At 32.4% G+C, this 16469-nt stretch overlaps 1 protein-coding gene across 1 annotated transcript in view; it reads left to right on the top strand.

Annotated features, from left to right (window-relative positions):
• THSD7A (thrombospondin type 1 domain containing 7A) overlaps positions 1-16469 on the top strand; it is a 320868-nt gene that overhangs the window by 43882 nt on the left and 260517 nt on the right. Inside the window, exons 3-4 of the mRNA XM_049776115.1 lie at positions 9248-9496; positions 12595-12776. Coding sequence (XP_049632072.1) covers positions 9248-9496; positions 12595-12776 — 431 coding nt within the window. The remainder of the gene's footprint in view (positions 1-9247; positions 9497-12594; positions 12777-16469) is intronic.

The raw sequence follows: 16469 nt of genomic DNA, 5'->3' as shown, positions 1-16469 counted from the left end.
GTTTACTGAGAACCCTCAACACTGTTTTTATCCAGAACTGGATGAGAGTTCCTTTCTTACCACATACGTGCCAACAGAGATTGTTCCCATTGTTTTAATATATGCCATCCTCACTGGTGTAAGATGGAAGCTCATTTGGTACCATCCTGATTTGGATTTCCCTAATGTTAAGTGATGCTGAACATGTTTTCATGTGTCTATTGGCCATCTGTTGGTCTTCTTCATGAAAATGTCTGTTCATTTCTTCCCACCAGTTTTGAATTATTTTTTAGGTTTTATAGAGCTAATCTTTGTGAGCACTTTGTGTATCCTAGATATAAAACCTTTATCTGCTATGCTGAGTGCAAAAATATTTTTCCAATGAGTTAGATGTCTTTTAGTTTTAGCCAGTGTTTCTTTTGCCATAAAAATCTTTTTAGTTTGATGTAATCCCATTTATTTAGGTTTGATGCTATGGCTCTTGCCAGTGGCATCCTATAATCATTGTGAGGTGTAAATTTTGTGAGGTGTGAATCTTGGAGTGTTCTTCCTATGTTTTCCTCAATGAACTTTATAGTTTTAGGTCTGATTTCAAGGTCTTTAATCCATTTTGAGTTGAATTTTGTGTAATGTGTGAGGTATGGATCAATCTTTAATTTCTTACAGGTGGTTATCCAGTTGTTGCAGCACCATTTGTTGAAGAGATTGTCTTTGTTCTATTTCAAGTTCTTGGCTCCTTTGTAAAATACTAGTTGACTGAATATTTGGTGGTGTGTCACTGGATATTTTATTTTAACCCATTGGTTTGACACTTCATTTTTGTTCCAGTACCATGCTGTTTTGATCGCTATGGTTTTGTAGTAAAGCTTCAAGTTAGGTTAAGAGGTGCCACCTAGTTTCTTGTTTTTCAATATGAATTTGGCTAACCCAGGTCTTTTGTGGTTCCACACAAACTTTCTCATTAATTGTTCTAAATCCTTAAAAAAAAAAGGTGTCTGAATTTGAGTAGGGATTGCATTGAATACATATAGTAATTTACATAAAATGGTCATTTTGGTGATATTCATTCTTCCTACCCATGTACACAGGATGTTCTTTCAATTCTTAGGTCCTCTTCAATTTATTTTTAAAGTGTTTTGAAGTTTTCATGGTATAGATCTTTCATCTCTCATGTTAGGTTGATTTCTAGGTATTTGATATTTTTATATGCCATTTTAAATGGGTTGGACACTTTTATCTCTTTCTCCTTTGTCTCATTATTTGCATAAAGGAATTCAACTGTCTTTTGTGTGTTGACTTTGTAACAGGCCACTTTGATTTATTGAATTATTGTTTCAAGGAATTTTTCTGTAGGCTCTTTAGACTTTTCTATTTATATCATCATATCACTACAAATAGAGATAGTTAAATTTCTCTTTCACTATTTGATTTCCCTTGATGCTGTTCTCTTATCTAATTGATATTGCTAGGACTTCTAATACTATTCTGAATAAGACTAGAGACATGGAAACACTTGTCTAGAGTCTGACTTTAAGGATATTGTTTTTAGTAGTTTAAATATGTCATTCCACTGTCTTCTTGCCTGAATTATTTTAAATGGGAGATTTAATTTGATTCTTTTGTTCTTTCCTTTGTACTAGGATTTATTTTTCTCCCTTATTACTTTAAAGAATTTATTTCTTTCTTTGTTTTTTTTTTGGGGGGGAGTCATTTGGATTACTTATGTATTTGTGTTGATCTATTAGGGTCTATTTTATTTGGAACTCTTTCACCTCTTGTATTTGTACAGAGTGGGTAAATTCTCTGTTATTGATTCCCTTACTACTTGTTATTCCTCTTTCTCTTTTTCCTTCCCTTGTGGTATTCCTATAAATTGTAGATTATTTCTTTTGTCTTTGTTCAGAAAGTGCCTTACATTTTCTTCCAATGTTTGTCTCTCATTTATTTATTGACTATTTTGTTGTTGCTGACTAGCATTTTGTCTTTAAGTTCATCTATGAAATTCTCTATGTGTGTAACTCTGCTCCTGTGGCTTGCTAACATGTTTTTTAGTTCCATTTGTATGGACTCTCAGCTTTTGATAGAGTTTTTCTTTGTTGGTGACAAGGGTTTATGGGGGGGGTCACTCCTGGCTCACCTTAGCTGCAGGATAGGGCTTATGTTTCTCTACTGGGATTTTGGTTACTACATGTGTAGACAAGTCAAACATACTTCCTATCCTTTGCAGCCAGGTGCCTAACTATGATTTATGCTTCAATAATATGCTATAGCTTGGTTCAATTTCTGAACTGAGGTCAGTAGAAAGAAGTGGAATTGCTATTTTACCAGATATCTATCTAATAAAGTGATATTCGATAGTCCGAGATGATATATATTAATAAAAATGTTGTGAAACTGAGTGCTAGAATTCTTTTGGAGTTTAACTTATACTAAGCCTTTTACTCCAGTCTATCAAATTATTTTATGTCATTTAATGTTTAATAATGTTGCTTGGTGCTATAAACTCAGTTTCTCATTGTCTATAATAAGTGAAATTATATGAATATTTGTTTGCCAACTATAAATATCAGATGTCATATAGTTGGAGTGATGGGGAAAGTTAGCACTGGACCAGTCTTCTCAAATTTAATTGCACAAAATAACACCTTGAAATGTTGTCAAAATATAGATTCCAAATCAATAGTGTAACATGGCATTCTGTATATGTAATAAGCATCTAGCTAATGCTGCAGATCCGATCTGTGAATAACAAAAGTAGCATGTTTTAGTGTATCATATTCCTCCAAAAAGAATCTTAAGAAGTATACCTCAGGATATAGGGAGATGAAAAAGCTATTATTATTAATTTTATTACTTTATCTGAATGATAAAATCTAGTCCTTTAATGACATACCTTTAAACTTATTTTGATTTATTATTAACAAAAATAATCCTTGTATATAACTTTATCAACATACCTATCTATTTTCCAACAAGGGGTGGGTAGCAAACAAAGACAGAACATAATTAAAAAAAAATGATTCTAAGGGGATTCAACAGAGTTTCCTTTTATCTATTTTAGCCCCACTGGGCCACTTCAAAGCAGATATCTAGCCATCCTACATTAAGAAACTTCTGGGTTTTTTTGTTAATAGTTTATAATATCAGAAGGTCAGTCATAATTTTATCTGCTTTTCCTGAAAAGAAAAAAGTCACATATAATTTATACTATAGTGGCTATGGTATGGTCTTTGAGGAAGGAAGATGCAAGCCACATTTTAAAGTTTCTTTTGAGCATTATCCCTACCAAGATAACTTGCTTCAGGGAGTCAAGATGGAAGATAGGATTGCTGATAACAAATACTATAGCAAAGACTAAAATATATGGATAGTTTAAGGTTCTTTACTTATGGAGACAGTGAAAAGACATAATTGTAGATTCCTGGAGAAGAGAGTTCAAAGTTAATTTGGAAAGCTTTTTGACTATCTGAGATATAGGACTGAAAGAGGTCATAGATTATGAAGAGTCTTCATTATCACATATAAAGATTGGAGTTTAGCATTGAAAATAATTTGGATCTTGGGATGTTTATTTTATTAAAAATAATGATAGTGATCTTTTGACACATTTATTATGCAACCTGAGGAAAGATGGTATGACCATTGGCTCCAAAATTAATTTTAGAGAAAAGTATTTAAATTGCATTCTGTTTCTATGTAGTATTATGTAAATTAGCAAAAAAGTCCCACAATAACATAAATTATGCTGTTACTTCATTTTAATCTAGATCTAAAATTAAAAGTGTTAAATATACTAGATAATCAGTGTTTTCAAAATATCTGCCAGAGACTACTGTGTCCTTTTATTTATGTACCTATTTTGTGAGGAGACACACCTACTGTGCTCAGACTTTACTCCTAAATCTATGCTGGATCATTCCTGGTGGTGATCAGAGGACTTTAATGTAGTGCCAGGAAACAACCTATACATTTTATGTCATGTATGGGTATTATAATTTTATGTCTGTTGCCTTTGCAGAAGCCTAGCTCACAAATTTGACTAGGATGTTTTGAGTAGTATGTTTTCATGAAAATCATAACTCGGAACGTATTGCTTCATTGTCAACTTTTTTTCATTAAGTAAAGCAAAGAATGGTGGAGTATGGCTGCTGAATAATTTAGCAACCACATATGGTTTACTTATTCTCATTATTCTCACAATCACAAATAAAATGAATAGACATCATAGTTCTTCTGGATTTTCAAAGTCCACTGTAAGGTATATGCAGGACTGAAAGCCCCAGCATGTGATTGCATATTTGCTCCTTTTTCTTGATAGATGAATCTCAGGAATGCTCATAATTTCTAAATGATTTAAAATTTCCTAAAGCTGTTCAAGCTTTTAAATAAGTCTGACTCTTCTGGATATTTCAACTGTATATTTGGGTTGGATGAGTATGTATTTGATACATTTTTATCAATTTATCATTTTTATCAAATTGAAACAGTGTGCTCAACTGATTTTCTGCCCAGAAGTTTTCTATCTATTCCATACTTTTCATTAAATTATTATGTCAATTAGTAGATCAGCAATGCTTAACTTCAAGCTGTTTTGTGAACTTCCAAGTTCATTTACAAATTGTCTCCAACTTCCAAGTTGTTTATTAAGCTTCCCAATTTACTATATTTCCACATCTAGAGAATCCTTCCTCTTTTTAAACCTTTTAGTTATCCACAATAATAGTTTTCTAACCATTACATTTTTATATTTTGGTCGTGGGTCACACTCATTGGTGTTTATGGACGACTTTAATTCAGTCAGTAGTCAGGAGTGAAGCTTGGGGAACCACGAAGTAGTAGATTGTACCTGTGTGCAATACTTATATTTTAGACCATTGAGTTACTTTCCCAGCTCCTCTCATTATTCTATTCTGATACTTGGAACTCTTAAATTCTGTGTAGGGCAAATTATACATTCCCACTCATGAACATTATAGAAATGTATCCCTGTGAAAGTGAAAAATGTAAAGATGTGAGATAATACGGCCCTAAAATAGGTAATACTAAACATACTGAATAATCAGAAGTTGAAACTGTTAGGACAGTTTGCCATTACATCTGTTGTCTCTTGATAAACTTCATGATTAGAAATAACCAATTAAAATACTAACCCTACTACTATTTATACTTAGATGAGACAATTTGACCATATGTGCTTATATCCAGAAATGCTTGTCTCTGCTTTATGAATATTTTTGAATATTGATATGATACCTTGGTACAACAACACTGTCTTTATTGTAATAGGCTGTCAGTAAAGATTAACACCATATTCATCACTCTAAGCTACTTTTATGACCAATGCTGGCACACAGTGATCATGAACACATTTATTATAATATTGTTGCTATTTATATCTTTATCATCATCATAAACATCTCTTCTGTGCCTCAAATTTTGTGCCCTAATATTTGTTCTTCTAGCCTATCTCCAGAATCTACTTAAAATTCAAATATTCTCTCTCTCGTATTCCAAACCTTTATTGGTACACTCACTGAAAGGAGGTCATTTTCCTTAGCCTACATAACTACTTTTATACCAGTCTAGCTGCAATTCCACACTTGCTTTCATTGCTTGACGCAGATATCTTACAATGATATTAAGAAAACGTATCAAAAATAATTTTCCTATCCACTCATGAAACAAACTAAAAGCTTTAGGATAATGTGTTATTATCTATTACAACCTAACAAATTTTGTATCATCATTTAATAAATATCTATCATAGTAACTCATACTTCATCTAACTAACCTCTATGTCCCCCCAAAGTAGAAATTTATGCTTTCAACTTATTATTACCTTGCCTTTGTATTAATAAAACCCATTTTTATTTTATTTTATTTTGTTTTGTTTTTTGGGTCACACCCAGTGGTGATCAGGAGTTTCTCCTGGCTCTGCGTTCAGAAGTTGCTCCTGGTAGGCATAGGGGACCAGATAGGATGCTGGGATTTGAACCACAATCCATCCTGTGTTGGCCGCATGCAAAGCAAACTCCTTACCACTGTGCTATCACTCTGGGCCCAAAACACATTTTTAAATAAGTAAGATAATTACATTTGTGAAACAATGATTTAAGATATTGGATAATTATAGTAAATTCAAAACAAAAATATGTAGGTAGGTGATTTTATATGTTATATAAAAGGTAAACATAGGTAATAGTAATATATGTAATAGTACTCTTTTATTCAATGATTTTCTTTTATGATTTCAATTGCTATAGATCATTCCTACTTAAATATCTTAGATGAAATAGCAGTTTCGAGAACAGGGAGATCACATGTATACATAATGTTTATAACAATTTGTTGTCATAATTCTTCTAGCTTATTATTATTATTATTATTTTAATCTCATATTGTTCTGTACCTTGTTTATAAACTAAACTAAACTAAACTTTGTCACAAGTATGTGTACATAGAAAACTGCACATATAGGCTTTGGTATTATTTGCAATTTCAGGCACTCACTGGAATGTTAGGACTAACCCTTGTGAATAAAAAGAACAACAGCATAATTATCTTTATACTACCCATTCCTCAGATGAATTACCTGCATTGAAAATTATTAACAATTATCAGCAATGTTTTTGACCTTTCCACAATTACTTTACAATGTCCAACCTAGGATAAGCATCATAAATGCCAAGTGTATTAACTGTATAAATCATGAGGCTACAAAATAGCACTATTTATTATTCACACAGTGCCCATAGCTTTAGTATTGGCTCAGATAAAACAGTTGTATTCACAATATGAGGTTTACATTCAGCTTAAACTATAAAAAATAGGGTAGAGTGTTTAATAAAATCTTTTCTTCATTTAGAAAACTCAGCTTCAAATATAGTCTTCTAGCTATCTGATATTAAATGTGTCCTGTAACTTTCTTTGTGTCCTGTAACTTTTCTTCTCTTTTCTTTTTGTTATAAAAGTTAAACATTTTAAAAGAAAATATTATTTTCTTTTGTGATTACACTGGCTTTACACTCAGTAATCATTCCTGTCAGAACTTGGGATGACACATAGGATACCAGGGACTGAATTTGAGTTAGCAGGATGCAAGGCAAGTGCCATGACTGCTGTACTTTCTCTGGTACCTAATATAAATTTTAATATAAATTTTAAACTTTGACTACAAAAAATGTTAAGCACAGAGATTAAAAAGACTATCTATACCACATTTAGTTTGAAAGATGTTTAGCAGTGAAGACATATATATATGTACATATATACATATATATATTTGTTACCAATGATTGCCATAACTGTTAACAGTAATGATGTATATATACATATATATATAAACCAGGAATGAGAATTATCATCACCATAACATTGTACATTTCTCATTTGGTCACAATCCTCTTAAAAATCTAGGCAGCACAGCTCAGTTGCAAGAAAATGAGTCCCATATTAACTATGTCAAAAAGCCGATAGGTCCATAAAGACATTCTGCACCTTACTAAATACTAAATACAGGTTTATATCTTTTGATGTCCTATTGTGAGGACCTCTAATGTTTCTAAAAAGGATAAACCATATTTCAAGAGTTTTCATATTCAGGGAAGCCAAATGTTGTGACTGTCTTCAGGTTTTTTATTTCCTATTTCAAAGGCAATTTATTCAAAAATATTTTACAAAAGACAACATTTTATTGTAAATTTTTAAAATCTGACCATCACAATAAAATTATTTTATTTTATCAAAGTCAAAGAAAAATTATTATCTTGTATGGTAGCTTTCATCCCAACTTTTATCTGATTTGAGAGTTAACTAATAAAATAATGCTTTGCAGAAAAGTTAAAAGAACTGCTAACAGTCTGTTGTAATCTGAATATGAACTTGAGGCTGATCTAAGCATATGTGTTTAGTAAACAATCTCATGAACATTAAGAAAGAGATATAAGAAGGAATGAAATAAAGAGACTTTATAATGTGAAGGCTTTTTAAAGAGAGAAGTTTTTGAATTATTTAAGTGTTTATTAAATAGACTGTTTTTAGCCTTTTCACTCATAAGAGTGAAAACTAGATCATCATAGATTAAGTTTTGTTCAGTAGTTAGTGTAATGCTCAATGGCATAACATTCAATTCCCTTTGTCAAAATGGCACTTTGGTTCCACTCTGATGATACAAGACAAATAAGGCCTTTTAGGCATTTTACCACTTCTCAAATGCATCTTTCAGAACTCTCCATCCAGGCACTTTGACTTTGATGCTTTGAACTCTAATTGACACCTAGAAATGCAATTTTCATATACATGTCAGTAGAATTAAGATAGAATGTGAGTAGTTACATTAAAGTGGACCTGTCTCTCCATAAGGTTTATTACTAAAATTATGTATAGCACCTGAGTGACTAGATAGAATTGTCAGCATGTTCTCACAATAGAACAGATGGCTCTATCATGGTGACAAACTGCCTGTGTTTTATAAATATGTAATATTGGTTATTGAGAATGGACAAGAGTAAACACAAGGCCATTCAGTCTAGAAAAATTTTAAATGCATATGCTCTAATATCATCTTCAATCATGTAGAGTCATCACAACTTAGAATACAATGATCATCTAACTCAAAACAGGAAAAAGAATTTGTGTATAAATGCTTTGTTGATACTCATATATTTAAGATCTATTTAGATAATGACCATAACATAGATATAAATCTATTTATGTTTCTAGTACTCTGAGCATTTAATATACTGATGTATTAAAGTAATAAACATTTAATATGCCAGAAAAAGAATGCTTTATAATTGACAAAGTTTCAAAGTACACTAAAATATAAAGCACATAGTAAATTACTCTTTCTTCAAAAACATCGTTAGCATGTTTAGCAAGTAAGACATGTTTATTTAAATCACTAGGCAGAATGGAAATTAACATATGTTCAGATCTTGGTTTCTCATTTTCTAAATTAAAACAAATCTGGAATGAGCAAAATGCACAATATGGTAAAGTTAGTTGCAGCTAATTTTGCTTAATCCCCTTTATTTCCTATTTCTCATGAATAGCTTAGCAGCTCTTGCAAAATAATAGGCAGTGCAAATGTTATTTTTGAGTCTAACTGTTTTTACACATCGTAAATGTTGATATATTTTCAGTGAAATTGGAATTGCACCTCCAAGTAGAAATAAAACTGTCCAAGCTTATTTCACTCAGGAGAGTAAAAGACAAAGTTCATAATGGTCTGGGCATCTATGATGAGAATTACAATACTATTTTTCAGTTTTTGCCAACAAGAGAAGCTGCCAATGACCTTCCAGTCCTGTGTGATCGTCAAAGAGTGCCAAGTGTCAGAGTGGTCTGAATGGAGCCCATGTTCAAAGTCCTGTCACGATGTGGTATTCTCTGGAGGCACACGTACAAGGACACGAAGTGTTACACAGTTTCCTGTTGGGAGCGAGAAAGAGTGCCCAGAACTTGAGCAAAGCGAATTGTGTGTGTCTCCAGTAGATGGAGTTGCCCCCTGTGCCACGTAAGTATATAGGTTCTCCTCTGCATGTCTGAAAGCCTTCATATTTATGTGGCCGTGTGATAGTGACTGAATCCTACATAGAGAGATAGTAATTTTTATCAATATTAAATGAGAGAAATAAAAAATATTTTATAAATACAGTCCTAAGAAAACACCAGTGTTGTAAAATGTATTTCTAACAAGATGCATTTTCAAATTTCCACAGTCCAGATTTTTAGTAGATTTCAGTACTTGCATATTTTCTATTAAAATTTTTCTATAGCTGTTGTCAAATTTTCTCCAAAGGGAAGAATAATAAGTAGTTTACACCCTATGGACCACTTATTTGTCTTGTTCACAATGATTCAATCTTAATGTAGAGAGTATATAAACAAATTAATGTCTATTCCAGTGAAACAGCAATTACAAAAACAAGATCAGGTTGAATTTGGTCCTTAGACCATATTTTGTCATCCATGCTCTGTAAGACTAAATAAATAAACTTTCATAATACAGGGTTTTATTGAATAAAATTGCTTATTGAGAAAGTCTATTAAAATTCAGTACTGTATATATATAACAAGTTTTACTGATTTGAGTAAAATTCAACATCAAATTTTTAAAACTCTTTGAGAAAAAGGATTATATATATTAGTCTTATTTTTATTTTTATTCATGTCATATATCTCAAGATTCAGCCTACCACATGTGCTCTATACATTTTTATACAGATTATTTAAAACAAAAATAGTTCTTCAAAACTTAGTATTACAAATAGCATTTTTGGTCTTTAAAAATACCACTTAAGACAGAACTTTGAAATATATTGGCATAGATATATTTTAGCTTAGTCTGAATATTTATCAGGCAATTGAGAAAATATTGCAATCTCAATAGGTGTCTACTGGCTTCATTGAGAGATTTTTTTTTTGAATATTCTAGACATTTAAATGAATACAATTCAAACTTTGTGAACTAATGAGACAGGAAATTATCATAATTACTAACAATTCTGAAACAACTACCAACAGATAATAATATTGAAGATGTATACAAGATCTTAAGTTTCTCAGCACTTCAGATCACATTTTCTTTTGAAGTAACAAAGGACTAAATACTCAAAAGAAAATTTTATTACAAACTTCTCTGCCTTTTGCACTGATTTGTATGTTTCTCTCAACATCTTAGATTTGAGAAAACTACCGATATTTTCACCTATGAGTTTGTTTCTATATTCTGTCACAAGATTAGTTGTTTTATTCTTCATCTTCTTAATGATTAAAACAGTGTTACCAATTAAGAATATAGTTTTTTTTCCTTTGAACAAGTAGCCAACTTACACTATTAAATATTTATCTGTTCATAGAAATCTTGAAGATGCACTAAATTGGGAAGTTCAAATTATAAAAATAACTTTAATTGTATCTCTACAACAAATCCCCTTTTTCCATTGGACAAGTGCTCCAGGGCTACTCTGATTTAATGTTTAGAGTTCATTTTCAGCAGTATGTGTTTGGGGAGGGGATGGTGTGAAACAGTGTTAGATGAAACCTAGGCTCCTGTATAAAAACATGTATCTAGCCCTTTATGCCATCTCCCTGGCACATATTTTAATTTAGTTCCTTCCTTTTATTAACCTATACTATAAGACACTAGGGCAACTCTGACATTTATTTAGTGGGATTTAAAACATGTGGAATTTGGAGCAGGAGTGATACCGCGAGGGTAGGGCGATAGCCTTGTACATGACTGATCCAGGATGGACCTGGATTAGACTGCTGGCGTCCATTTTGGTTCCCCAAGCCAGGAGTGACTTCTGAGAGCATAACCAGGAGTAATCCTGACCATCACCGGGTGTGACCAAAACAAACAAACAAACAAACAAACAATGTAGGACTTGACTGGTGATTTAACTGAGGTTAGGTGCATATGTGTGCCCTAACTCCAGTCCTATTTCCTGGTCTATCCACCTTTTTTTTTTTTTTACCTTCATGGGTCTCCCTCACCCTATCCAAGGCATCAATTATGCATGATTTGAAAATGGCCTGAGTGCATCACATCGTTATAAAGGAGGGTATTACCTTGATTCCTTAAATTCTGTACCTCTGTCAAAACACAAATTTTCATTTATAAAAATGAACTATAGACACAAAGGTCAATTTGACTCTCATGAAACTTTACCACTGATGAAGCAAAGCATATAGATGAGGCATCCACCCTTTTTATCTAATTGAGATGAACATTAGCCCATCCATTTACAGCTATGATGACTGTTAATCTGATTAGTTGAGCTAGAATCTTGGTGAAAGTAACACATAGTGTCACCTGAGCCATTTTCTATGTGCTTTTAGAATATCCATTTTCCTTGAGGTTGAGAAATGCCATCAATTTTTATCTTCAGGAGCATCAGGAAATGTTTCCCTGGCCACCTCCTCAAGGAAAGGTTGGGCTGACAATCTGTTGGCATTTGTTTCACATTATAATATTGCTTGGAACTTTAATTTAGAATCATAGTTTGTCTTTCCCTATTCCACTAATTAGAAATGTCAGCTCTTTTCATAACTTAAAGCTCTAAAGGATGCTCAGAGCTGAGTGGGAAAAAGAAAATATTATCCTCAAAAATAAAAAGCAACTCTAAATTTAAAAATAGATTTTAGTACTAACATACAATTATAATTTTGATTCAATATGAGAAAGCATGGCTGGAGAGACTATATAGCAGATAAGGCAAAACAAATCATTGGCTTCCCTGTCATTTGAAAGTAGAATATTTAAAGTAGAATATCATCCTTTGCTTATAAGTTTTGAAAAAGGGCAAGCCTGAGTTCAATTTAATTGAACATAAAGTTTTATGTTTTCAGCATTATGTTCTTTCATAAAATATTTAAAAGTAAATTATAGTAGCTGCAATTAGTACCATATTACCCCAACTTAACCCCTTTTTAAATATAAAGTTGCTGAGGATGAATAGGGAGAATATATACCACAATGTAGTCTGAGTAAGAGTTTTGAAAGAGGAAATGATAATTTAGGTTAATATTCTTTAAAATATCTAGAAGCATTGGAAAAATATTTATTCAGTGAACGTGGCTGTGGTTGTGGACACTTTGTTTTTCTAGATATGGATGGAGAACTACAGAGTGGACAGAATGTAGAGTGGATCCTTTGCTCAGTCAACAAGACAAGAGGAGAGGCAACCAGACAGCCCTCTGTGGAGGAGGAATCCAAACACGAGAAGTGTACTGTGTGCAGACTAATGGTGAGCTTTTCTCACATTCAAGCTCCCACAGTGTCAAAGAAGGTAAATTGTGTTTTCTTTTCAACTTATTCATGCGGAAAGCAAAGAGAAAAAATATAGTGATTATATGCTTATCTTACATGCGGCTGAAATGTTTTCACCTCTGTCATTGCCTCTAAGCATCCCTGGGAGAAACCCCCAGACACCATAAAAATCCCAAATCAAAAGACACACATATACACTGAGCATGGAATAAAATGGAAGACTATATATACCGTCATTAGGGCACGGAGACTCATATTTCTTTTACAATATAACTATCTACAATGTACTATCCACTATGATGAGTAGTAATTCAAATTATGGATGTACAAGTAAACGACTAGAATTTCATTCTTAATCATTCTTGACTTACTGATACATTTTAAAGTTTTTTTTTTTGTGTGTGTGTGTGGGTGGCCACACTCGGTGATGCTCAGGGGTTACTCCTGGCTATGCGCTCAGAAATCGCTCCTGGCTTGAGGGACCTTATGAGATGCTGGGGGATAGAACCATGGTCTATCCTAAGCTAGTGCGAGTGGGCAAGGCAGATGCCTTATTGTTTGCGCCACCACTTCAGCACCACATTTTTCTTTAAGTTTTATGATTTTCAGCTCACAGTCAAATATTAGCTGGACAAATAATTGTAAAAATAGAATAAACATTCACATGATATTATATACATTCATATAAGATTAAATCCTAAAATCCAAATTTTCTGTTCTTTATATAATATAAAACAAAGAAAAGCCAACTAGTGAAAATTTTCTGATTTTAGTATATGAAATATGATTATAAAACACAAATAAAAATGTGGCCTGAGAGATAATCCAATGGATTGGGTTCTTGGGGACAATGCAGGTTCTATCCCTAATACCTGATATTATCTACTGAGTACCACCAGGATTTATTCCTGACCACAGAGGTAGGAGTAATCCCTGAGCATCTTCTGGTGTTTCCTTAAAAAAAACAAAAAACAAAAAATACTGTAATCAAGGTAAAAATAAGTAAAATGAGTAAAAATACTTGTTTTAAATTTAAATTAAATAAACACATTTAAGTACAACATAAATCTACAGTGAAAAAATAGACCCTTGGATTTCCACTCTTATCTAGCAGTTTTCACTTGAATTTGCGTTTGGGGATGTGATAAATGTCAGAAAAGGATAAATGATTAGAAGATGCCCATGACCAGAACATATTCATATGAGATATTTCATTTTATATGAAGAGTTTTCTAAAATTATTGTCAAGAGTGGTGTCATTCTTTTATTAATATTCCACATTATTATGTATATTTTAAAATAATATTGTAAACAAATTCTTTCATACTCTGAGACAGAAACAACATACATTAATTACATGATAAGAAGGTTCTCAAAATTATATATGGTAGTAAAGATAACACAATGTGATACATGCTATTACATTATATACTAATAGATGTTATATACTCCAACATCTATTAGTTGTAGAATAACTGTAGGGGGATCGTTAAAATAGCCTTTATTCAGGAGGTGTCAGGATTGCTGAGACATGATGCATTAGCTTCATCCAGTTAAGTTGACCAAGAATGGAAGAGGGAGTTTCTCCAAGAAGAGGAATTAAGATGTATTAAAATATACCATTAAAGAAAAACAAAGACAGGTGATTGATTTTCACAGAAAAGATGAGCAGGTTACATTTACCAATTTACAAATAGGATTGAGTAATCAATCTGATTGAATCAGATCTCATAGAACAAACTAGAATAGGATTTCCCGGCAAATATATTGATCACAAAATGAAAATACAAGGCATAAAGATCCTGATTGACTCCAGAAGAAAGATCATTTAAAAAAATTCAATAAATAAATGTGACCAATAATTACAAGAAAAGGGGGGGAGAATGAACTAAAATAGTACTGTAAAAAAAAAAAAAGAAGAAAAAGAAGAAGAGATCACTTCTCTATCTCCTCCCAGAAAACAATTGTACCAGCATCTTGGAATTCACAGAAAATAAGTGCTGAGGTTTTGTATTTGCAACTTCCAAAATTTAATTGTTCTTTTTCTGCTAACTTTACACAGCATGTCAACTAATTTAGAATTCTAGCCTCAGGATACATTTTACTACTAATGTATCTTGAGGTTGTAAGAAGTAGCATAAAACATGTAATGTTAGTACATTAATATTTTTGGCCACTTTAACGACTACATTTTTAACACTCTTAGGTGGATTTATTATAGCAGCCTTTTCAAAGTAATATAATTTCATTGCCAGAGGTAGATCAGATTTTAGTTTCTGAATGTCAATTGTATCCTGTAGGTTATTATACTGCAAGGATCCTTCAGAATTCTAAATTGAAATTGGATATCTTAGTATCATTTTTCAGTCTCCTATACTTCTCAAAACATTGCTGAAGCTCCATAACAAAAATCATTTAAAGAAATAAAAATACTATTATTAGTATAGATATGTCTAAGTAAAATAAATGTTAATAAGAGGAAAAAATTAATTAACCTAAAATCAATTTTTATCTTGTAAATACAAAAAAGTTAATAATGTAGGAATTTGTATTCTTTTATGTCAAATATCAAAAACACTACTAAGCTTCTTACAGTCAACAAAACCAGTTATTTTCCTTGAAAGTGTGGCTTATATTTTCTTTTAAAATTAGGACTATGTTTGTTTCCTTCTGGAAACCTTTAACTTTTTCTAATTGAAAACATGTCTAATGCAACAGCATCACAAGTAAGATATGCACAAACATAAATATGTGGGGATAAAAACAATTAGGCTTTGATTTCTAAAATTATTCTTGTTCTGCTTTCCTTCAATAAATATTTTAATATAATTTTTATTTTAATTATAGTGGCTTACATATCGTTCACAGTAATATTCCAGGTACATATTTACATTGAATCAGGGGAATTCCCACCACGGAATTGTCCTCCCACAACCACTCCCATCCTGCCTCCCATATCCTCCACTCCCCCCCCCCCAGGGGCTGCTAGAATGCTTGGTCCCTTCTGTATCTAGTTTGTTACTTAGTGGTCTTATAGCAGTTTGGTCTTGGTGCCTCCATTACCGCCCCCTCTAATTGGGAGGCGGAACTAGAAAGTTCAAGTTATGTGGTTTTGTTTGAGGAAGAGAAAGGTAATATAATGGGGTAAAAATCGACTACGCCGACTATGAGCAGAGTCATTCTAGAGGCACTCATCCTTGGTTTGAGGGACGAAGGGGAAAAGAAGAAGGTGAAACACCACAACAATTCAAAAAGAGGAATCATATAAGATATCCAGTGAGCACTGCAGCAATAAAAATATGCACCACATAGTTGCTATGGTCTTGATATAGGATATATGACAAGGCGCAAAGAGGAAGAAGAGAAAAGAAGAAAGAAAAAGTAAATATATAATTTAAAAAAATGGACAACTACTTCAATATCTACCCCAAAACAAAGAAATTAACAAAAACTAGATAAAAATATAATAAAAATTAAAAAATTAAAAAAAGGATTATTTAGTGTTTTTTTGTCTCCCCCTCCCCATAGGCACAGTAAATATTGGGATCATCCGAAACGGGAATCCCCTTGGCCTAAGAGATACAGGGTTTCTCTACCCTTGGAATATATTGCCATGGGATTATCTATAGACTCCTTTCACATTCATTTACTCTCCCCTTGGTGTTTTTGTGCCATATGGAAGATTTCTGCTCTAATCTGGATGACAAAAACA

The sequence above is a fragment of the Suncus etruscus genome, chromosome 1 (genome assembly GCF_024139225.1).
Source record: "Suncus etruscus isolate mSunEtr1 chromosome 1, mSunEtr1.pri.cur, whole genome shotgun sequence".
Lineage (NCBI taxonomy): Eukaryota > Metazoa > Chordata > Mammalia > Eulipotyphla > Soricidae > Suncus > Suncus etruscus.
This window is presented reverse-complemented; position numbering and strand designations above follow the sequence as displayed.